Source organism: Momordica charantia, assembly GCF_013281855.1.
Source record: "Momordica charantia cultivar OHB3-1 chromosome 1 unlocalized genomic scaffold, Mcharantia_2.0 BLBB01000001.1, whole genome shotgun sequence".
NCBI lineage: Eukaryota > Viridiplantae > Streptophyta > Magnoliopsida > Cucurbitales > Cucurbitaceae > Momordica > Momordica charantia.
Window position 1 is genome coordinate 325,007 of NW_028275157.1, and position 25,750 is coordinate 350,756.

The following is a 25,750-nucleotide window of genomic DNA, read 5'->3' on the forward strand; positions in this document are numbered from 1 at the left end:
TTTTTCAAATGTAGCACTTTTTTTCAAAAAAAAAACAGAGGCTTGCATATTAAATGACAACTTTGTCCTAGAGACCCAGAAAACCATACATTTCGATTTCCCTTCGATTTCCACTGATATGTATGTTTAATATATACTTGATATACTTTTAATTTACTATTGATATCCAACTAATATATTACTGATATAACTATAATATCTACTAATATAACTTTTATATGATTTACCATGTATTGATTTACCACTGATGTATTTGTTTACTTGATATTTATTTGATTTACCACTGGTATACCTCTAATATAACCATGATATCTACTGATATAACTTCTTATATGCTTATATAATTTACTATTGATTGATTTACCACTAATATAACCCATGAAGGGATCGAATCCCAAGCGGAAGCTGTTGATCGCTTGTGATTCAACTCGGTTTAAAAACAATACGATATCGATTTTTAAAAACAGAACGGTTTCTATTTTAAAGTAGAGGTTAAGCCTCTTGGGAGGAAGAAAACTCACATTTGAAGATCGTTGGCAAATAGTTTTCCCAGAGCGCAGATCTTGTGACAGCACGAACAAACATTCTCGAATGCACGAACCTAAAGGTTGGACACTACCACCACGTTACCTTGCTATGTCTCAAGGACTAAGAACTAGACTACGGGATCCTCATTTAGAATAAAAAACGTACAGAGAATAAAAAGTCTTGAGATTGTGAGAGAGAGATTTGTTCTACTAGGATGAACAATTAACCAACCCACAGGGAAATTCCCTATATTTTAAAAAAAATGATGGAGAATGGAGAGAGGGACTAACCTCCCACTATCCATCTCACTACTTCCCAGAAAAAACGCTGGGAAATAGTGAGTAGTTATATTAATTAATATAATTAACATTTTATTTAATTAAATTTAGTTAAATAATTAATTAAATTAAAACTATTTTAATTTAATAAATTATATTTAATTAAATTAAAACTATTTTAATTTAATTAACGATTAATTAAATCTTAATTAATTAATTAATTAAACGTAATTTAATTAAATCTCATTTAATTAAATTAATTAATATTTGAACCATATTCAAATATACATATCCATCATAACCTATAGTATTTAATATGAATTCGATTCACGTTAAATTTTACCTTATAGTTTTAATATGAATCAAATTCATATTATTCTCTCATAATATATAGTTTTATAATGTATCATCATACATTATATTAAATTGTGTCATACACAATTAACTCAAATTCTCTTTCAATTAAATTTGAACAATTCAAATTCTTTCCAAGATTTAATGTTCTTAATTACCTTTTATGAGCTAGCAAGGTGACCGAATGGACCTATAGATCAGAAACTCCAACGTTGCGAGATTAATTAGTTAAACTCATTAACTACCTTAATCAACATACGCTAACTACGAGTTACTCCACTAAAAACCCGCAGCTAAACTCTTTTCACTATAGAATATTTCTGTGTCCATGGATATCGACCATTAATGGTAAGTCAATCATTTACGAGTGTTCGTAACCACAGATAGGTCAAATTACCATTTTACCCCTGTGTTACATCTTGTACGTTAAGTACCGCTGATCCTCTAATGAACAACCCGATTATGGTCCAACCAATAACCGGAACCCCCTCTCGGGTCAGTGAGAGGGTGAAGCCCTTTGTTCAAGTCCCGGAGTCAGCACTAAAAGGAACACTCATCTACTCCCCTAAAGTCGGGAATGAGTGAATTCCATCTTGTGTAGTTATGTTCCCAGCTCCTCACTCGCTCTTGTCCCCAAAATAGTGCGAATGTTGAGTCAGCGACTTAGGCCACTCTCACTCATACAGATCAAAGAAGGAGCCCTCACGAGCAGCAGTCCTAAACTCACTCAAGATTGAGAATGAGTTGTCTGGTCATCCTATGAAATATCAATCTGTTAGTCAACGGCATTACATCTAAAGATTGACTATTTCGTGGTCTGGTCTTATCAAACTCATTGTATAGGATACCGCCACTCGCATGTCTCCACACGAACGACCTGGATCGGGTTGTCTGTAATATTTACAAAGTGGGTCGTATCCATAGTGTTGTCAGGATAAGGTACTCAACCCTATCCATATACTATAGACCCTTTAGGTTATTCCCAGAACGTTATCCACTTGTATATCTAAGGTATATTAAATATATACCCAGTATATATACTGTCTCAGTTTCAAGATAATAACCTTGGATGTTTAGTTTATTGGATTTGGAAAATGCAATGCTATGAATTCAACAACAAATTGATTGAATATAACTTTATTGAATATAAATTTGTTTTTACATAAATACAAACTACGATTTTAGAATAACACACTCAACAACCCTGATATATGTCTAATATATATTTGAAATATATCTAATATACAATTGATTTACTTTTGATATAATTATGATATCTACTGATATAACTTCTAATGTGATTATATGATTTACCATTGATTGATCTACTGATATAACTTCTGATATGATATTTACCACTGATATAGTACTGATATATGATTTTATCACTGATATATGTTTGATATGTACTTGATATACTTCCAATTTACCAGTGATATACTTTTGGTGATATATTTTTGATATAACTATGATATATGTGTATTGATATATATACTTCTTATATGATTATATGATGTTCCACCAAAAAAAATTGTTTTTGAGATCAAAGTTTTTGTTTAAAATGAACAATTGATGTGATTGCATGTTAGAATGTTGGTGTATACAACTAATATACCACTTATATAACTTCTTATATGGTTATATTATTTACCATTTATTGATTTATCACTGATATAGTCATGATATATGTCAGATATAACACTGATGTACCTAAAATATTTCTTATATTTAGTATATAAGTGTGATATATTCAACTGATATACTTCATATTAGAACAGATTGAAGAACATAAACACTTTACTAATTTACAATAGAATGAAGAACGAGATGAACAAATAACCTATTAAATATGGTATAAATTTTTTTGGAATTCTAAAAAATTGAACCCAAGATTGCGAAGAAGAATCCTAACGATGAACAAAAAACCTATTAAATACAGTATATGTCTAATATACGTCTAATATATTATTGATATGATATTCTGATATACCTGATGTGAGTTTCTATGTAATATATGTCTGATATACGTCCAATATATTATTGATATGATATTCTGGTATACCTGAATATGTATGTGATATACTACTGATATGAGTATTTGATATATTTGAAATATAAATGTATGATATACTTGATATACTACTGATATGAGTATCTGATATACTTGCAATATGTATGTTTGGAAATGATAATTTGGGAATATTGAAATATTCAAAATCAGAAATCTAAAAAATTTGCTATATTTGAAAATGTAAAATACGTGTGCTATTTGGTTAAATATATAAAACTAATTTGCTACTCAATGCAATTCCCTCTTTTTTAATTGGTGGAAATATATTTATAAATCTAGTAAATCTCTTAAATGTTGGTGGAGGGAGTTGATTCAAATCCTTAAAATGTGTTAGGTGGTTTGTTAGGGTTGACTTTTTACTGTAGAATTGTGTGTCGGAAGGCTGTTTGACCAGAAAATGAACCCTTTCCCATCATTATTAGCTAAAAAGACTTACATAGTCTTAAAGTAGAACATGCGTAGAACATTTCTTGATAATTTGCAATATATGGTACTTTAGGTAAAATATGAGAAAAATGCGGTCAAAGTTGAAGAAAATCACATAATCTATTTTGCAGAAAATTGCACCTGGCGCAATTTTGGAAGTCAACTTTGCCAAAACGGGCGTTTCACTTAATGAAGGGCAAAGGGGTCATTTCCAACATGTTTGAATGAAGCCAAAACCGTGAGTCCAAGTTAAGGAGGGTTTGTTTAGAGAATCTCAACCCATTTCCACCTAAAATGATAGAAAGTTCAACCAATTACTTGAGGACCTACAAAAGGGAGCCTCCCCCAGCAGCAAAGCATCCATTTCCATCATGTTTTCATCTTTATTTCTTCCATTCTTAGTTGTATATTTCGTTCATAAGCTTTAGATTTATGTTTTAGTTGTTCTTTTCTTGTATTTTCATACTTTTACTTATCGTTTCCGTTCTTAATCTATTCTGTTCTTTTTAAGTTCTTAAGCGAGTTTACACTCCCCTTACGCTCGAAAGAGAAGAGGGTTAAACTAGAACTCCTTGTACGTTGTTATCATTCATTTAAATTCAATGGAAATTCATTCTTTTATGTTTTCGTGCGTTTTCTTTCCTTTAATTATACACTAATTTAATTATTAACCTATTTGTGGAATGCCTTAGCTAAAATGATTTGATTTCGAACATGGTCGGGATTTGCCCAGATTGCGCATGATGCAATCTTGGGTTGGTTTCTCTAAATTTTTCTTTTTGTCTTTTTTCCATTTGGCTACTGAGAATTTGATTTATGCACTAAAGCCAAACTCTAAGAATGATGGATTAGGTAAAATAATAGGAAACCAATATGGGATGTAACTTAGACTTAAGCGTATAAAACACGGTCTTAGACATAGGTCCTCTGACCCATAATGAAAATGAGTTGATAAATACTTTCTAGAATTGTAATCATACATAGAAATATGATCGTAGGTTACCCTAGCTTTTACAGCAACCAATGCCGGCTTCCGTGGAAAATTTAGACTTTCTTTTTTATGCTCTTCCATTTAGTAGCACCTTAGGATGACATAACCTTAAAGTTAAGGGCGATGTTCAAACGAGAAAATGCACGATTCGTGAAAGAGTAGAACTCATATTCCCAAGATTAGCCAAATAGTGACTGGTGCATTTTCCCCAAAGTGTGTATCTTCCATATTTTCCATCAAAGCTAAGGTGGGAAGCAAAGAGGTTGTGTTTTATAAAATTGCTTGATATTTGAAGCCTCAAACAACAACTTTTGTCACCATTTTCTTCATAAATCACAATTACATATTTGAACCATTTACTTCTTAAAAACGATTTTGAAAGCACAAATCACTGAAGATTCGACCTTGGATTACTACCAAGTATTATTGTGACCGTGTACGCTTGCACGTGTCTCTTATCTTTTGAAGGTAGAGAAAGACTCAACATGGTTCAAATGAGACGAGGGACAAAGAATATGATTACGGGCAAAGTTGGGAAATCATCTAATTTTTAAAACTCCTAAAAATTGATTTGGTCATTTGTACAATATGGGATACTATTGACTATTTATTAAAATGTGTGTCCAAATTTAAACACCCCCCTAAGTTATCCCAAAAAAAAAAATTCATTCACGTGTCCCTCCCATGTCCAAAGAGTATCCTCCCATGTTCGAAATTAAAAAGAAAAACAAAACTAGATGCATAAGATAGCGAATCAGAAATTGTAAAAAGAAAAACATAACCTGATATGTAAAATAGCGTGTCCCACACATATACTTTGACCAAATATACGTATCCTGCTTCATATGTGGTCGACGTCAGTTTGAGCCCAAAATCAACGTCGGCCGATGAACACCCTAACAAATTTATTTTGAACTTTACTAGTGAAATAATAATCCATACTCCATAGTTGGTGATTGTCTCCTAACTTGAACTATAACACTAAAGTGAAATAGAAAATTATTATTCACCCTAATCATACGTATTGACATGAACTTTAATGGTTAGCACGTTATATCCTTGTGCTAGTCCAAATATTTCATTAGTGTGAGAGAGGCTCCACTCTCACGCTCATTGATGTAGCTAACTTTGTTAAGTTAGTTAGACAAGTTATATTGGTTAGTCTTTTGGTTAGTTATTTATACCCAACATCTAGTTCTCTTATTTCCTTTAGGCTTTGTATTCATTTAAAGGTCAACATTCACTTTAATAAGAATTTTCTTTTGGTTTACACCACTCATATAGGTTAAATCTATCAAGGGCGCTCTTAAGACAACGACACTTCACTCATATGAACTACAAACGTTATTAAGATTTTATTGAAAAATTCAACCTCCAAAATGTTATAGGATAAATGATTGCATCAAGGAGACCAAACACTACCAAGAGGACCGATCACAAGGTTGCAAGCCAAAATGGTGCATGACTCCATCAACAAGCAAGTTCAAGACTCCATCAACAAGCAAGTTCAAAACTTACTTCTTACGGCCAAGCTAGAGTGCAACAAAGAGGAACTCCACTTTAACATTTGGAATGTTAAGCTTAAGGAGGAAGAAGACCATATTAAGAAAGAAGCTACAAACCAAATTGGAATACCCAAAGTCGAAGACTCCATTTTAAATATTATTTAGGGCTTATTTAGAGTTTAAACCTTAAATTTGTGTTTCTTTATATTTCTTTTTCTTACCCTTCCTTTGGACTCAATTTGTAACTATTTTAGTCTGGTTTAGTTAAATTCTTTTTCCTTTCATTTTTGGGAAATTCAATATGCCTATAAATAGGCTTCATCTTGTATATTTGAGAGGTTGGATTATTGATGAATGGAATAGTCATTGAACTTTCCTCTTTGCTCCCAAAACCGTGAGCATTGCTGCTTCAAACTTGTGGAGTGTTTCACTTTAGATGTAGAACAAGTTCTCTCTATCCAAAGCCTTGACCTTCAAGGTAAGTCTCATCTTCTTCCCCTTGAGTGATTCTTTGTGTGTGTATACTAGGTATTGCCGTGTATGTTTATGAGGTGCTTGTTCTTGAAAGGGTTGCTTAAGCCACTTGTGGTAGGGTTGGAGCTAATTGTGGATCTAGAATATTTGTTTTTTATTATATATAATTATTTTCCTTAATTTTTTAATTAGCTAAATTAGCTTTATGTCATCTTTATATAATGACACCCATGTATAGTAAGATAATACACAAAAATATATTCTTCCATCTTCTAAAACGCTACTTTTCTTGGTGCCTTTAGCCCTACACCTTCTGCCACAAACTTTAACCAAAATTTTATCCATTCATCAACATGAGTGACACAAGTGAGAAACCACAAAAACCACAACAGTAAGATATAGTGGAAAAAGGGATTAAATTCCTAAATCCTTTATTCTTGCACCATTTAGACACACCATGACTTGTCTTGGTTACTACATCATTGGACGGACACAACTATGGACAATGGAGTCGTTCAATACTCCTTAGTTTCAGTGCCAACAACAAACTTGGCTTATTGATGGATTTGTGGAAGCGCCAGCAACAACTGATGAAAGATTCTTAATATGGAAATGTTGCAATGACTTGGTAATTTCATGGATCCTCCATTCCATTCAACCTGTCATAGCTCAAAGCGTTATTTTTTCATATACAACAGTAGTTTGGAGCAAACTCCATGACAATTTTCACAATGAGATTAATCAATGATCAAATACGACAAAAAATTGTTGATGTCGTCAAAGGTTCCTTTCAGTCTCAGCCTATTATACCAAACTCAAAGACTTTAGGATGAATTGGGATCTTATCATGAATCCATTGCATGCACTTGCAACATGTTGAAGGAAGTTATTATCAGAGAGGAGAAAGAAAAGGTAATGAAAATTTTAATGGGACTTAAGTTTATTCTCAGGTTCGTGGATCAATCTTGATGATGAGTCCACTTCCGGATACATGAAAAGTTTATGGATTAATCCTTCAACAAGAGAGGCAAATAGAAGTCGTCATGCATAGGAAAACTCCACCATTATCTCATGCTATGCAAGTTGCAACGCCAAAACAGACAACCAATCATTATTCTAATTGAAAAGACCTACAATGTACTTATTGTGATCAAGGAGGACATTCAGTAGATCGTTGCTTTAATTTGGTTGGATTTCCAATGAGCCAAATGACATGGGAAATAGATGAAGTCGAGAAATAGAAAGGCAGCAGCTTACACGTTAAGATGAAAAAAGAACCAACCAATGAAAGCCCAACCTTTATAGTTGAAGAATACAAGCAGATAACGACCTTAATCCAAAGTAAAAATGGTAACGATCAATCATCTATAAATGCAACAAGTATATTTCTACCTAATTGCAATAGAATAAAGCATTTTCGTTAGATTTGGATTGTTGGTAGTGGAGCAACAGATCATGTATCACATTTTTCATAGACTAGCAATATAAATAAGGCACCTCATGATTTTATTGGATTATCAAATGGGGAACCAACCACCATTAAAAACATTAGGTCATCTCTTTTATTTCACACGTAAGTCACACCTCCAACCTCTAGCACCAACGTCCTGGACATCCATCTAACGCCCCCTTTCACACCTTATCCAAATCTTTCCCAAATATTATCTTCATTTTTAAATGTATTTATGAGATTTGTCCCTCGGTCAAACATGTTCGTTTCTCTTTTTATTCAAGTTCAATAAAAACTATTGCACCTTTTGATTTGATTTATTGTGATCTTTGGAGACCACATAAAATTCCCTCACATTTTGTTGGCTGGTTATTTCCTTACCATTGTTGATGATTTTACTCGATTTACTTGGATGCATCTTATGAGTTTTAAATCCAACACTCAATCTCTTTTAAAACCTTTTTTTTTTTTGTTAAAACTCAATTTCCGATAATTGCACCAGGGTACATCTAAGGGCGAGATAAACTGATACATCTAAGCCTTCTCTGAAGAGAGGCTTTAAAGCCACTTGAACGCATCCAATATGGAGGTATTTGAATTTGTTCCTGACTCTGAAGAGGGTTTCTTCAGGAAGAAGGGTGATCTCTGTGAATTCATCCTTCATGGCTACGTTCTCCTCGGTAATGATGATAACATATTGCTGGGAGAAATTGAAGGTATTTATTTTGTATACCTGGTTTGGATCTATCTTGGGGATAGACCAGTTTTTGAGGCGATCTTCAACCTTAGCCAGATGAGCTTCGGCTGAATTATGCTCAGCTAAAATCTTTGAAAAATCATTTTCTGATTTTTGCTTGGTAGAAGAGGAAGAGGAAGAGGAGGCTGTGTCAACGATGGGTTGAGTATGGGGGGAGATTTTAGAAAGGAGTTTAGACAGCATGAGAGAGGAGAAAAGGGAATCTGGAGATATCTAGGAGATGAAAATAAGATCTTACTAAGTTCATATTCTTTTATTTTGATAATAATCTATCTGTTAATTAAATCGAATTCTTTGATCAATCGATCTTTATTCACACAATTTAATATTTCCTAACTAGAAATTCTCAATCATGAAGGTTAACCACGCCTTTATCATGATATCTGAGAATAGATAGCTAGAAGATGTTAAAAGTTTGAATAAGAGAGATACCCGAATCAGATTTATTTAGAAGATAGATTAAGAATCAAAAGGAAAGAATATAACCTTAGAACAATATTAGACCCATCTTCCTTCCACCCCCAGATTCAGAGAGGAGTTTACTCCATGAGAGAGAAAAGAAAAGAAAGAAAGAGTTGTGTTGGCTCTGATAACATTGACGGTCGAACCCATAAACACATGAAAACATCGATAAAAAAAAATAGCTACATGTAGACGGAAATTTAATACCCGATTACAACAAATTAATATAAAGTATAAATAAGTCATTTACAAGTAACAATTTTTAAACAATGTGGTTGCATGAAAAGTTGTCCATATTACTATATATTTATAGTCATATTAATAACGTTAAAAGAATAAAAGGGAAAACCCACTTTTAGATCCGTGAGATATTGCTTTTTTCTTGGTAAATCTCTAATATCATGGAAGAGTAAAAAGCAAGCAACAGTTTCAAGGTCATTTATTGAAGCAGAAAATGGATAAATGGTTGCAATTATTTGTGAGTTTTCTTGGTTGAGGTATCTTTTAAAGGACTTACATGTACCACATCCAGACCCCGAAAGATTGTTTTGTGACAGTCAAGCAACCTTATACATTGCTGCAAATCCTATTTATCATGAGCAGATAGAGCACATTGAACTAGATTGTCATACTGTTGGTGAAAGAATTCAAATAAGATAAATTAAAACGGTCTATGTATAGACTGGAAATCAAGTTGCATATATATTTACAAAACCATTGTGATCATTGACATTTCATAAACATCTCAACAAGTTGAGCATCATTAACATCCATGCTCATGCTCTAACTCGAGGGGGAGTGTTAAAGGAAAGAAAATCAATTCCAATAATTAGCATTAATTCAAATTAGAGCTAATTTTGAATTTAGATTATTTATTTGTTATTGTATATAATTATTTTCCTTAATTGTTTAATTAGCTAAGTTAGCTTTATGCGGTCTTTACAGTGACACCCATGTTAATAGTAAGATAATACACAGAAATATATTTTATGGATTTTGATCGAAAAATGTTTTTCGAAAGGACCAAAGATGGTGGCCACCTACCTAAGATTTAATATCCTACGAGTTACCTTGTCAACCAAATGTAGTAGGGTCAGACGGTTGACCCGTGATTAATCGAGGTGCGCGCAAGCTGGCTCGGACACACGGATTTCAAAAAAAAAAAGACCAAAGATGAAGAAAAGAATGTAATAGGAACCTATATTTTAAATATTAAATTTATTAGAATTTGATGAAAAGATTTAAGACGAAATTGACAAATTGGAAAATAAATGGTAGAATTGAAAAATACACTGTGCGGAGGGAAAATGGCACATCCTCCGAATTTGTGGCTGGAAACAAACGGACACCACCACGAAGGCTTTACAAAAACACACACACTGTGAACTGTGAAGGCGGCGTAAGAACCAACTAAGAAGCGCAATGGCAGCGGAGCTCTGTTTGGCGCCACCCTTATCCACATGCGCCCAACATCGGCGTCCTCTCCAAAGCAGAAGAAACAGCCTTTTCCACCTCCCCGCGCTTCCACTTCCATTTTCCCCTCTCCTTTTCTCTTCTTCAACGACAACTACAAGAACCAGAGGCAGGGTCGTCCTTTGTCAGACTGCTCAAACACCTCTCTTCGATGCCGAACGCGCTGCTCAAGCTGGTCAAAATCGACTCTTGAAGGTTCTCTCGACTCCCCCACAACATTCATTTACAATTTCATCTCTCTTTATTTCCCAGCTCTTAGTTTTCAATAATTCCAGGTTCCCATATCGCACATTAGAAACTTCAGCATTATTGCGCACATTGATCATGGCAAATCAACTTTGGCGGATAAATTGCTCCAGATGACCGGTACCGTTCAGACGCGAGAAATGAAGGATCAGTTTCTTGATAACATGGATTTGGAGAGAGAAAGAGGCATCACGATTAAACTACAGGTCTCTTTATTCATTAGCTCTCTCTTTTATTACACAGTTACTGCGGGCTAACGGTTAAAATAGAACATTCCCACTTAAACATTCTTTAACCATACGCCTCATATATCCCCATTTACTCAGGAACTTAACTGTCCCTGATGCAAATGATGCCCTTCTTGCATCTAATAACTTCAATAGCTATGAAGTACTTCAATATTCCCAAGTCTTAGTATGAAGCTGACTGTGAAGGAAAGTTTTGGGAGATAAAATACCTGATGTATCTTGGTTTTGCTTTAGGTTCCTTCAAGTTTTGAAGGTTCTCTATAGATAGTTGTGAGACTTTTCCCTTTGCATCTTGGTTTTTCCTCTGGGAGATCCTAAAGAAGGCATCGTTTTATCTCTCAAATTCGCGAATAAAGGGCTATTTGTTTAGAAGCTCTCTCTAGAAGAAAGTTGGAGTTTCAAGCTGTACATGTTATAAGGATTGTTGAATTCGGGCTGAAATTTGAGCCAAATTTTCTTAGTTTTTCAAGCCTTGTTTCTTGAAGATAAAGATAACTTTGCCATTGTTTCTGATGTTCCAGATTGCTAAAGTTTATGTCGTTGCTTATTTGCAAGAGCGAGTCTAGTTTTGAAAGTAGCACATATGTTCTCTTCTCGTTAATCTTTCTTGTTGAGTTGGTTTGTGATGTAACCGTTAGTAGCCTTTAAGTTCTGTTATTAGCTTTTGTTTTAAAGCTTATGTTTAATAGGCTTTAGGTTATGTTTGGTAGGCTTTTAAGTTTTACCCATGGTAACTTTGTTTACCCTTACTTAGTTTTAAGCTAAGAATCCTATAAATAGGTTTCAACCCTTCAATAAAGAGATAGATTCATTCCTTACAAACTTGGCTAGATTAGCTACATCAGATTTGGTATCAGAGCTCCTCGTTTTTGGGCAATCAATGGTGGGCAAAAAACCAACCACCACGGATTCTTCCCTGGCCAACAAAGAAGCGGATCAAGTGTCCGTTCTCTCACCACGATCATCAACCCTACGCTTGCAGTTGGTTGAAGGGGATGTGAAGACCGTCCAATGGGAAGTGAGTGAGATTAAACAAATTTTAGAAGGAATGCACGGCCATCTGAAAAGGCTGAGTATTCAACAAAACCAAGCAAGAATGGTTCAAGAAACAAGAAGAACAGATCATCAAGGTGATTACTATCAAGAACAACAATGGGTGCAGCCAAGAAGACACCAAGAAAATGTTCTTGATCCAAGAATGCTCCAAGAACAGAGGGCTGCCCGACAAGATTTAAACCAAAATCCCCTGTTTCAACGCATGGATGATAATTTCCTCCATTCTTCTAGTGGGGAAGAGAATATGCCGGAGCTGGAAGAAGGTCCTAGGGGACGTAAAGGTAATCAAAGACTGTACCAAGAACCAGATGAATACAAGATGAAGATTGATCTTCCAACTTTCAGCGGGAAGATGGAGATCGAAGGATTTCTTGACTGGGTGAAGAATGTAGAGAATTTTTTTAGCTATATGGGAACACCTGATCATAAAAAGGTTCAATTAGTGGCGTTTAAATTGAAGGGAGGCGCCTCTGCTTGGTGGGATCAGTTGGAGGTTAATCGGCGTCGGTATTGGAAGCGACCGATTCGTACATGGGAGAAAATGAAGAAACTGATGCGTGAAAGATTTCTTCCTATTAACTATGAACAGATTTTGTACAATCAGTACCACAATTGTAAACAAGGTACACGTTCTATTGTGGATTACGCTGAGGAATTTCACAGGTTAGGTGCTCGCACAAATCTTGGGGAAAATAAGCAGTATTTAGTGGCCCGTTTCATTGGAGGCTTGCGAACGGACATCAAAGAACAGCTGGCTCTCCAGCCTATTGGATTCCTCAATGAGGCAATTTCCACAGCAACAACGGCGGAAGAACAAATCAATAACAAGTACAAGAAACAATATACACGACGCAACACATGGGGCCAGACAGGAGGATCATAAAAAAGCCTTCCTCCTCGATGGGACAAAGTTCCTATCCCACTCCCACAGCATCGGGTACTAAAGCCAATCTGTTAGATTCTGACCCTACAAAAGGAGGTAAGGGCATTGATAACAACATAGGAAAACGCCCAGTAGGTACATATAACCGTCCAAATTTGAGCAAATGCTTTAGATGTGGTCAAACTGGCCATCTGTCCAACGAATGTCCTCAACGTAAAGCTATAGCTTTTTTGGACGATGAGGGTATAGGACATGATAGTGAAGAAGAAGAAGTAAACGAGGATAATTAGGTCGATTATATTGGGCCTGATGAAGGAGACTTGGTGACATGCGTGGTTCAGCACTTGCTCCTCACACCTAAAACAGAGGTGGCTTACCAACGCCATGCTCTGTTTAAGACACGTTGTACTATAAATGACAAAATCTGCAATGTCATTATTGATAGTGGCAGCACTGAAAACATTGTGTCAATCAAACTTATAACCGCTCTCAACCTATCTCTAACACCTCACCCGGCCCCATATAAGGTCACTTGGATAAAGAAGGGTGGGGAAGCACAAGTCACTCATACATCTACCATTCCTTTGTCAATAGGCACAAGCTATAGAGACCAAATTATATGTGATGTGCTTGAGATGGATGTGTGCCACATATTGTTAGGCAGACCTTGGCAATACGACACTCAAGCATTGCATAAAGGCAGAGACAATACATATGAGTTTACTTGGATGGGCAAGAAAGTGGTCTTGTTGCCCCTTACCCCATCCAAGTTACAAGCTCAGACGGATACTAGTAAGAATAAAGGTCAATTGTTCACAATACATTCGGCAAAAGAACTTATACCACGGAAAGAAATACCTATTCTGGGCTTGGTTATCAAATCTTTTGCTGTAGGAAACTCCAATTACCCCCTTCATCTCGATATAAACAAATTTCTTGATGAATTTAAAACCATTGTGGACACACCTACTGGTTTACACCCCCCCCCCCCCCCCCCCCCCCCCCCCCCCCCCCCCCCCCCCCCCTTGGGACATACAACACAACATAGACTTCTTTCCTGGCGCCACACTTCCTAATTTGGCTTATTATAGAATGAGCCCGTCGGAATACAAGATTCTTCATGATCAAATACAAGACTTACTTGATAAAAGGTCACATTCAACCAAGCCTTAGCCCGTGTGCGGTGCCAGCCCTTCTTACACCAAGAAAAGATGGCACGTGGCGAATGTGTGTTGACAGTAGGGCCATTAACAAAATCACAATTAAATACCGATTTCCAATTCCTAGGATTGGTGACCTATTGGATCAACTAGGAGGAGCCACAATCTTTTCTAAAGTCGATCTCGGAGCGAATACCATCAAATCCGCATCCGCCCAGGGGATGAGTGGAAAATGGCCTTCAAGAGCAATGAGGGCTTGTTCGAATGGTTGGTCATGCCCTTTGGCCTTTCTAATGCTCCTAGCACATTCATGAGACTCATGAATCAAGTATTACATCCTTTTATAAATAAATTCGTGGTAGTTTACTTTGATGACATCCTCATTTATAGCCAAAGCATGTTGGACCACTTAGGACACCTTTGGTTAGTATTCTCTGCCCTAGCTACGAAGACTCTAGCTATTAATCTCACAAAATGCCTCTTTGCAGTACCTGAAATATCTTTCCTAGGGTTTATAATAGGACACAATGAAGTTAAAATGGATCCTATAAAAATTACTGCTATTTCTAGCTGGCTAGAACCTAAAACAGTCAAGAATGTACAGTGTTTTCTTGGGCTTGCTTCCTTTTATAGAAAATTTATACGAAACTTCAGTTCAATTGTTGCTCCCATCACAAACTGTCTTAAAAAGGGACAATTCACTTGGGGTCCAAGTCAAACCGAAAGCTTTAACCTAATCAAACATAAACTAAGTAGTAGCCTTGTTCTTACCCTACCTGATTTTAACCAACCCTTCGAAGTAGCTGTAGACGCATTCGGGATTGGGATTGGGGCTGTTCTTTCCCAAAATAACCACCCCATCGAGTACTTTAGTGAAAAACTCAGCTCGTCTAGACAAAAATGGAGTACCTATGAACAAGAACTTTACTCCTTAGTTCGAGCATTGAAACAATGGGAACATTATTTGTTAAGTAGAGAATTTGTCCTATTCACAGATCACTTTTCACTTAAATTTCTCCACACACAGAAATCTATTAGCCGTATGCATGCTCGTTGGCTTTCTTTCCTTCAACGCTTTGAATTTGTCATAAAACATAAATCTGGCATCGCTAACAAGGCTGCCGATGCCTTGAGTCGAAAAGGAAATTTGTTAACCATTTTAAGAGGGGAGATAATTGCCTTCGAACATCTCCCCGATACCTATGAAGGGGATTCCGATTTCGGTGCTATATGGACTACATGCCAATCACATACAGCATCTGAGGATTACCATATAGTGGATGGCTTTCTATTTAAGGGCAATGCCCTTTGCATTCCTCATACCTCTCTTCGGGAGGCCCTTATTAAAGATTCTCTTTATTGAAGGGCTGAAACCTATTTATAGGATTCTTAGCTTAAAACTAAGTAAGGGTAAACAAAGTTACCACGGGTAAAACTTAAAAGCCTACCAAACATAACCTAAAGCCTATTAAACATAAGCTTTAAAACAAAAGCTAATAACAGAACTTAAAGGCTACTGACGGTTACATCAGTTTGTATATTTTCTTTGGGTTCCTTCTCTCCTTTCTCTCTCTTTTCTTTGTTTTGTTTTATCTTTTCTCTCCCAGGAGATTATATGCTTTTAACAATTTTGTTCATTTTCATTAATCAATGAGAAGTTTGTATCTTGTTAAAAAAAATCCTGATGTATCATTTTTAGTAATGAGAATATCATCAACATATATGACAAATTAAAATAATACCACTCTTAGATCATCGATGAAAGACATAGTGATCAGACATTCATTCCAAATTGCTCAAGCGTGCGACTGAATTTTCCAAACCATGCTCATGAACATTGTTTTAACCCATACAAATCTTTCTGAAGGCGACGAACTTTATCATCCTCCCTTTGAGCAAAATTAAAGAAAAAAAAATTCTAGAACATCCATGGCGGAAGGCGTTTTTAATGTCAAGCTGATGCAAAAGCCAGCACTTAGAACCAACCATGGAAATGAAGTAGAACTCGATTGATCAGACCGAAGGGGAGAGGAAAGAGAGGAGAGAGAAGAGAGGATACCTATCCTTTCTCTCAATTGGCTTCTTACCTTTTTCTTAATAATCTTAGTTGAATATTAGAAGGGTGGAGGAAGAATTTTGATTATTGACTGACCCACCCTTTCACAAATTACTATTCTTATGATTTCTAATATTTTTGCATTGTAATATCTATTATTCTTGTTATTATTTCTAATATTTTACCTTAGTGATATTTGTTATTAACAATCAATTTGACAGGCAGCTCGAATGCGTTACATGTATAAGAATGAAGCATATTGCTTGAATTTGATTGATACGCCAGGTCACGTTGATTTCTCTTATGAGGTAAGTTATATGCAAGTGTTTTGATTTTTGCAATTTTCAAAAGTTATAACTGCATATGAAAGACTATCTTGTTGGGGTCCCATTGTGGATAGCATGAAGGGAAGGCAATGGAAGAAAACTTATATATTACTAGAAGTTTGGGAAGAAATAAAATTGTTATATTTCTTTTATTAATTGAATCAAATACAAGGTCTTCTTATATAGAAGAAAGGCAACATAAAAATATGGAAAAAACTTACACATAAATATGAACAACTAATATTTACAATAAATATAAAAGAAATGGAACACTCCCCCTCAAGCTGGTTTAAAGATGTCTCCTAGCCAGCTTGTCAATCAGTTTGTCAAATTGTCCCTTTGAAAACCTTTAGTTAACATACAATTGTTTGTTCTGTTGTTGGAAGATAAGAGAAAATTTTACACCAGCATCAATTTTCTTCTTTATTAAATGCTTGTTAACCTCAATATGGTTTTTCCGATCATGTAGAACTGGATAGTATAGCGATAACAATTTTATTGTCGTAGTAAACTCTTATAGGTATTTTTGAGAGAACTTCAATTCTTCTAGTATCCTTTTAATTCATATAACTTCAATTGCAATATCGTATCGAGGTCTTTGGAGGCGCGGTCGGGGGGGTTGGGGGGGGGGGGGTAGATATGAAGCTTTTTTGGCCAAATGGTTGTGACGATTCTTTCAAGATTCTAACGCCTTGTGGCTGAAGATTATCGTGAGCAAGTATGAGATGCATCTATTTTACTGGGTCTCACCTAGTGGGCTTAAGATTTCGTAAAAAGAAAAATACTTGGAAGGCTACTTCTTCTATCTTTCCCTCGTTTTGAGATGTTATATTGGGGATGATTTCGATACTTATCTTTGGGAGGATTACTGAGTGAATAAATCACCTTTATGATATGATGTTGCATTCGATGGCCTCTGTTTTGACGTCTAGGGTGAGTTCATCTTTTATTTTCCTGATTCTCTATCGTCCTTTGACGCATCGGGAGACGTTGGAGCTTTCAGCCTTGCTTTTGTTGTTGAGGGATGCCCATCTTTTTCTAGGGAGGAAGGATTTATGAGTTTGGTCCCTTAGTCTGTGATGGGGTTTCTCTTGTAGCTCTTATTTTCATCTATTGAGCCTTCCCTCACTTTCCATTAATGCCCTCACTATTTGACTCACTCTTAAAGGTTTAAATTCTGGAGAACGACCAATTATTTGCTTGACAAGTCTTACACGAGAAAGTCTATACTTTGGATCGCATTTAGAGGTGTTATTCCTTATTTGTTGGGGGCCTTAATGGTGTATTATATGTAGAAGTGCCTTGGATGACCTTGATCACATCCTATGGAGATGTCAGTTTGCTTATACTATTTGGGGTTGTTTCTTGGAGTTGTTCAAGGCGTCCTTGGCTTATAACATGGAGTGTTGGATGATGCTGGAGGAGGTGTTGTTGTTCCCTCCCTCTCGAGATAAGGGAAGGTTTCTATGACAAACTTGTTTGTGGGATATTTGGCTCGAGAGAAAGCATATAATTTTAGAGAGACTGAGAGGTATTGAGAGGATATTTGGGAGCTTATTAGATTTAATACCACCCTGTGAGAGTCTATTTCTGAAGTCTTTTGTAATTAATAGTTCGGTGTTATTCTTTTGAATTGGAACCCTTTTCTATAGGTGAGCCTTTTTTTTCTTTTTTAATAAGAAACAACTTTTCATTGATGTATGAATATATGAAAAGGTTGAAAAATGTTAAAAACTATAAACTCACAAGGGAGTAAAAAGAAAACAAAACTTCCAAATAAACAACAAATCTGCAATGAGTGTGCCTCTTTTTGTTTAGCTGATTTTTTGTATGCTATTGCTCTTATATATTATTTCTCCCAACGAAAGCTTGATTTCTTATAAAAAGAAAAATTTGTTTTAGGCTGATACTAAAACTAGAAGATTGTAAAATTGTATGTCCTTATGTCAGTATAAATATGACTGCAGAATTGTTCCCTCTTGATTTTTTACGATATACTTTAAGTTGACTCTCACTCTCCCCATACAATTATGCATGTCAAATAGTGATACTATCATGTATCAGTTTCATCATGTAGTTGAAAGGAAGCGATTCTGCCCTATTTCTTATGCCACTGTTACTGAGCAATAATATTTCAACTTCATTTAACTTTCCCTTTTCTTTCAGGTTTCTCGATCTCTTGCAGCCTGTGAGGGTGCTCTCCTCGTTGTAGATGCTTCACAGGTATATCATTTTGGGTCAGGCAAATTTGGTTAATTTTTTATGTGTTGTATCCGCGAAAATATCATTTCTTTCGATGGAGAAGGGGATCTTCCTTCTTATATTTCTACATCTAGGATCCGACTTGTATCATTGATGGTTTCTCTGTGTTAATTTTAGTTGGTTATTTATCTTCCAGCTTGCTACATAGGTTGGAAATAGTGTGCTTCATGAATTTCACTATTTGGCAATGCTGGCTTTGAGTCTGTTTTTTTTTTCCATAGCAAAACTTTCGTTTTATTTTCTTTTGCTTAGTCTAACCTATATGCAAATCTGTATTAGGGTGTGGAGGCACAAACATTGGCAAATGTCTATTTGGCTCTGGAGAACAATCTTGAAATTATTCCCGTAAGTTTGATTTGGTTGAGTTCTACTTATCTTTTTGGTTTACCAAGGATAGTTTTTCATTGGTTATGCGCTTATTCAGAATTTTTTTTTTGAACAAGAAACAAACTTTTCATTGATAATATGAAAAGGAAAAAAAAAGTTCAAGGATACAAGCTCCAAAGGAAGAGAAAAAGGAAAAAGAAAAAATAAACAGCACATCGAAAACAAAAACCCATAAAAATATGAGAACCGAAGCCCAAGAACACATGTTGAACACTGATTACAAGAAAGCTCGCCAAAACAATGGACAAACTGCTGAGGAGGAAACCAAAACCATCACTTAACACAAGCAAATCACCAGAAGAGAAGAAACTGAAACCTCCCTCCACCAAGAGAAGACACAAAAGTGAAAGAAACTCAGAATAATGTTTATTGGGGTCAAATTATGAGTTTGGTTTTTGAACTTTCATGAATGTGTCTAATAGATACTTTTTCTTTTTTTTCTAAACAAGATACAAGATACGAACTTCCCATTGATATAATAAAAGGAAAATATAATGCTCAAGAGATACAAACTCCCAAAGAGAGTGGAAAAAAGCAAAAAAAGAAAAAAAAAGATAACAGCCAAAAGATGTGATAAAAATCAGAAGATATAAGATGAAACAAACTGATGAGGAAAAACCAAACGTCTTGACAAGGAGGTACTGTCACTTTCACTTAGAAAAGAAAACTTGAAAAGACCATCTTCAAGAAATTTTAACTTCTGGCTCCTCTTCTAGACCCAAGGCTTTGTATTTGTCAAATATTTTAGTATAACCATCGGCTAACTCCTTCTGCTCCGATTGTAGATCCAACTTTCTTCTACCCTGTTCTTCTTTGCAAGATGTCATTTCTTTTCTCAATCTTTTGAATTCCAGATTTTGAAAATCAATCCAACTTTATAAGGTAAAAAAAAATTTGGAGGAGGGGGATAAGATGACAGTTGAATGATGAAACTAATAAGCTTTGGAATTCAAGAGACTATATATATATATATATAAATGATGAAGCTGCCAAGAAGATCCTTCAGATTCCACAACCAAAAAGAAATTGATGCTTGCAAAACAGCCATTGATCCCACACTACTTTCTAGAGACCCTTCGATTATATAAAATATCAATTTTCAAAGTGACCCTTGGACTTGCAAAGGAAGGACCCAAATAAATTCTGAAATCCAAAGGACAATTTTCACTGCTGTATTTTCTATTTCTTTTTAATAAAAGACAAAACCTGACTTCAAAATCTTCGTTGGAGACAGATCTGAGTGAGTCTGGCCCATTGTTAGAAAATGGATGGTCTCGTTGCAAAAAATTTGCTTGCTGGAACAAGATTAAGTTTTGTGTAATCATGGTGGCTTCAGCAAGTGCAAAAAGATGTTTAAAAACTAAGGATAGAGATACCAGAGAGACGTACACGAGAAAAGAGAGAAGAAATAAATTCTTCTCAAATTGAGTGATTAAAGATGAGGAATAGATGCACTATATATAGGTTACAAGAGGAAACACAATCTAGGAATAACCTCCTAACTTCCCTAACAAAAAAGAAGATTTATTTGCTAAATTTAAACACAAAATCTAAACAACTTTGAAATAACTTCTAAATAAGTCTACATAATCTAAACTTCTAACTAATTCAACACTCCCCCTCAAGCTCTGGACTATACAGATTGAATAGTTTCAGCTTGACAAACAATCTTTCAAACACGGGCCTCAAGAGTCCTTTTGTTAGGATATCTGCAGCTTGATCTGATTCATGCCCTTTACCAATAGTCTTCTTCGTAGTAAGATCTCAAAATAAGCAATAACTAGGAAAGAATAAGACATAACAATTGAGATCACGAGTAAGTTTACTGACAGAGATCAAATTAAAAGAAAATTGTGGCAAATTTAAAATAGAGGTTAATGAAAGAGTTTTGGAGAGATGAACTGTGCCAGAGCCAAGAACAGGAGAAGTGGTGCCATTCGCTATTGTAACATCAGGTAAAGATGTAGATGGTGAAAAGGTAGCAAATAAATTGGGGTTACCTGACATATGATTCGTAGCACCAGAGTCAATGACCCTTTTTGACGTGGAGGAAATAAGACATTTATTGGTATTACCTGAATCAGCAATGATAGTAATTGGATTAGAGGATGATGCCATCAATGACTCTTGATACTGTTGGAATTTAGCAAACTCTTCCGCAGAAATCATTACCATTAATTTCTTCTCGGTCATAACTTCAACAATATGGACACAAACAAAGAGCTGCACTGAAATAGACCAAACCAAATCTGAAGGAGGAAAGGGAATCGAACCAAACCAATTGAACAGAGCCAAGTGAACGAAACCAATTGAACCGTAACAAATGATTTGGACCAGAGCCGGTATCAATCAGACCAAACCGAACCGGAATGTGACGAACCAAACCGAACCGAACCGAACCTGAATCGGATGAACCAAACCTCTTGAAACCAAACCGGTTGAACTGGACCGCTTGAATCAGACTGCTTGAACTAGATCAGGTGTTTTCTGAAACCAGAAACCCTAAGTGCTACCTCACGACAACCAGAGGGGCGAAGGCGACGGGTGTCGATTGGCGGTGACGAAAGCACACGGCGACGACGATTGGCAACGAGACGAAACCCACGAACAGCAATCGGAAAACAGCAGCGGTGGCGAATCAGCGACGGCGACGGCGGCGGTGGTGGCCGCGGTAGTAGTGAGTTGAGTTGGATAGCAATGAACAAAACCTTAAGGGACAAAACCCTAATGGGCACAGAACCCTAGACACAAAACCCTAATGGGCATCAAAACTGTTGGGATAATGGAGCCAAAACAGATGACCCGTGTCCTACGCAGTGTTTTCGAGGCGCAAGGCGCACCTCAAGGCGACAAGCCCTTTGATCGCTTTGAGGCGAGAGGCGATACAAAGGCGACGCCCGAGTGAAGCGAGGCGCACCTTAATAAATAAATAAAAATTATACATATAGTGCATAAATTTATATAGTAAACATGAGTTTAAAAAATAAATACCAAAATAGTGTCATAGTAAATGTCAACAAGATACATAAAACAACCAAATTCAATAAGTTTAGTCAGAGATGGGAACGGCGACGGTAATGGTCGGAAACGGGAGCGGGTGATGGCCGAAGATTGAGGGTGGTGAAGGTGAATGTCGAGAGGCAAAGAGAATGGTTAGGATCTGTGGACTGAGGTATTTCGCGAGTGAGAAAGGTTCTTTAAAAAAAACAAATTAAAAATTAAAATAAAATAAAATAAATAAGGCAGATCGCCTCGCTTCAACGAGGCGATCGCCTGGCCTCAGGCGAGAGGCGCACCGAGGCGAGCGCCCGATTTAAGGCGCTAGCCTGGGCACCTTGCAAGGCGCACCTGGGCGAAATCGCCTCGCCTCTTGCCTGAGGCGAGTGCCCGGGTGCGCCTCAACAACACTGGTCCTACGAGGAAAAGGATTTTCAAACACTACTACCAATTCCTACAAGGAGTAGGATATTATTGTCTTATAAGGATTACAATATTGTTTTCCTATAACGATTGAGATATTTGACCTCTTATAAATAGAACCCTTTTGTTAAGGTTTAATTTGTACAGAGTCCAAATAAGAGAGACTTGAGTGGTTGTGGATAGTGTATGAAAAAAGAGTTTGTATCTCGTGGGTTTAGTGAGGGTATTTCCAATTGGTAATCCTAGGTAACCATTGTTAAGGTACTTAGTAGCAAGATATGAGATCTCCATTGTAATATTCTCAACTATAGTTGAACCTGCTTTTTTGCAGAAGACTGGACATAGTCCCAAGATAGGGGCGAATCAGTATAATCCCTGTGGTGTTAAGCTTTTCTATCCCTATCTCTTATTCCTTTGTTATTGCTAGTTACGTATCTGCTGTTAGTTTGTGGAAGGGGAAAATCAAATAGTTCCTATTTGAAGAACTTACAGGAGGATCGATTGATCCATATTATTTTTTTCTCAACAAAAACCCTAATGGGCACAAAAATTTTAGAAGAAACCTAGAGCTCTGATAGCATGTAGAAACTAAGGTTTGAGAGAACCAGATAGATCTTATTCTCATTACTGAAGTCTATATATATATACAAATATACAAGGCTGACCTAATCCTAGAAGGGGAAGGTAAAGGACAAATGAATACATATTATTTAAAAGAATGTGAAATATACTAATATATACTCTAACAATTCCAATCCATAATAGCTTTAATTTTATTAGGATCCATTTTTACTTCATTATGTCCTGTAATGAATCCTAAGAAGGAAATTTCATTAGCTAGAAAAAGACACTTTCTTAAGATTAATTACTAATTCATTCGAAGCTAAGACAGAAAAAACCTTATACAGATGATCCATATGGTCAGACATGCATTTGCTATAGACAAGTATGTCATTAAAATATACTACCACAAACTTATTAATGAGCCGCATGAAAGTGCTAGGAGCATTGGAGAGACCAAAAGGCATAACAAGCCATTAGAACAAGCCCTCATTTATTTTAAACGTGGTCTTCCATTCGTCCCCTGGGCAGATGCAATCTGATGGTAGCCACTTTTAAGGTCTAATTTAGAAAACAATATGGCACCACCGAGTTGGTCAAGCAAATCGCTTATTCGTGGGATGAGAAACCTATATTTTACCGTGATTTTATTTATAGCACGACTATCGAAACACATACGCCAAGTGCCATCCTTCTTTGCTGTTAATAGGGCGGGAACAGCACATGGGCTAAGGCTTGGTTGAATGTGGGCTTTATCTAATAAATCTTGAACTTGGTCATGGAGGATTTTGTATTCAGATGGGTTCATTCGATAATGAGCTAGGTCAGGGAGAGTTGCACCGGGGAAGAAATCTATGTTGTGTTGAATATCACGGAGGGGGGTAGCCCCGTGGGCGCATCCACAATGCTTTTGAAATCAAGTAATAGTTCTTGAACTTGGGGAAGCATATTAGTATCAGTATCCTCGGTCCCAAAATTCTTGATAACCAAGCCAAGAATAGGTAGCTCTCTATGTAAAAGAAGTTGTTTAGCCGATGAAAGGGTGAATAAGGCACCCATTTCTGTTTTCGTGCTGCTGTCTTTGGCACAAATAGACTTAGAGGGATTAAGAGGAAGTAACACAACCTTTTTTCCCATCCACAGAAATCATAGGTGTTATCCCTTCCTTTATGTATAGCTTGAATGTCATATTGCCACGGTCGTCCCAACAAAATATGGCAAACATCCATATCGAGGACATCGCAAACTATTTGATCCTTATAGCTCGTTCCAATGGACAAAGGGACGGTACAAGTATGAGTGACTTGAGCCTCGCCCCCCTTTTTTATCCAAGTGACTTTGTAAGGGGCAGGTTGAGGAATCAAAGAGAGATTTAATGCATTCACAAGTTTGCTAGCCACGATGTTCTCGGTGCTACCACTATCAATGATGATATTGCAAATTTTTCCATTGATGGTACACCTTGTTTTGAATAGAGCATGACGTTGATACGTGGGTTCGGTTGTTGGGGTCAATAAAATCACAGGTTAGGGGTTCTCCTTCATCAAGGGCAGTATACTCAATTTCCTCTTCTTGATCCTCGCCATCACTGTAATCCGGTTGATCTTCTTCATCCACAAAAGCAAGTGCTTTTCGTTGAGGACATTCATTGGAAAGATGGCCCACTTGTCCACAACGAAAGCATTTACCTAATGTTGGACGGTTGTAGGCAGTAGCAAGTTTCTTGCCTACTGTTTTATCTTAGACTGAAGCTTCTTGTAAAAGACCTTGATCAACCTGTTTTCCTTTAGTAGCAGTGTTAGTAGGTAAAGAAGTCTTATCTATAGGAAAAGTACCTTTCTTTGAAGTGCCTCCCTGTTCCCAAGTGTTTCGGCGTGAGTATTGCTTCTTGTACCGATTATTCATTTGTTCCTCAAGGGTTGTTGCCGTAGAAATAGCTTAATTGAGATAGCCAATAGGTTGTAAGGCAATTTGTTCCTTGATATCTGATCGTAACCCGCCAATATACCGAGCCACGAGGTAGTGTTGATTTTCCCCAAGATTTGTCCTAGCGCCAAGCCGATGGAATTCTTCTGTATAATCTGCAATCGAGCGAGTACCTTTGCGACAATTTTTGTATTGGTTGTATAGGATTTGTTCGAAGTTGACTGGTAGAAATCGCTTCCTCATCAACTTCTTTATTCTTTCCCAACTACGAATTGGACGCTTTCCATATCTTTGGCGGTTTACCTCAAGTTAATCCCACCATGCGGAGGCACCACCCTTAAGTTTCAATGCCACCAAACGCACCTTTTTATGCTCAGGTGTGTTCATGTATTCGAAAAAATTTTCCACATTTTTAATCCACTCCAAGAACCCTTCTATTTCCATCTTACC

General features: G+C 36.4%; 1 protein-coding gene across 9 annotated transcripts in view; it reads left to right on the plus strand.

The window, feature by feature from the left end:
- Nucleotides 1-10,643: 10,643 nt before the first annotated feature.
- Nucleotides 10,644-25,750, plus strand: part of LOC111024873 (Small GTP-binding protein) — an 83,102-nt gene continuing 67,995 nt past the window's right edge. For 3 of the 9 annotated variants that reach the window (XR_015788201.1, XM_088118608.1, XM_088118612.1), the window contains exons 1-5: nt 10,645-10,964; nt 11,045-11,221; nt 16,640-16,726; nt 18,911-18,967; nt 19,286-19,351. Coding sequence is in view for 7 of the 9 variants with exons in the window: in XM_088118608.1 (XP_087974734.1) it covers nt 10,719-10,964; nt 11,045-11,221; nt 16,640-16,726; nt 18,911-18,967; nt 19,286-19,351 (633 nt within the window). In the remaining 2 variants the exon portion in view is untranslated. Of the gene's footprint in view, nt 10,965-11,044; nt 11,222-16,639; nt 16,727-18,910; nt 18,968-19,285; nt 19,352-25,750 lie in introns of all 9 variants that reach the window. The other 6 variants (XM_088118601.1, XM_088118603.1, XM_088118593.1 and 3 more) reach the window with 4 other exon arrangements.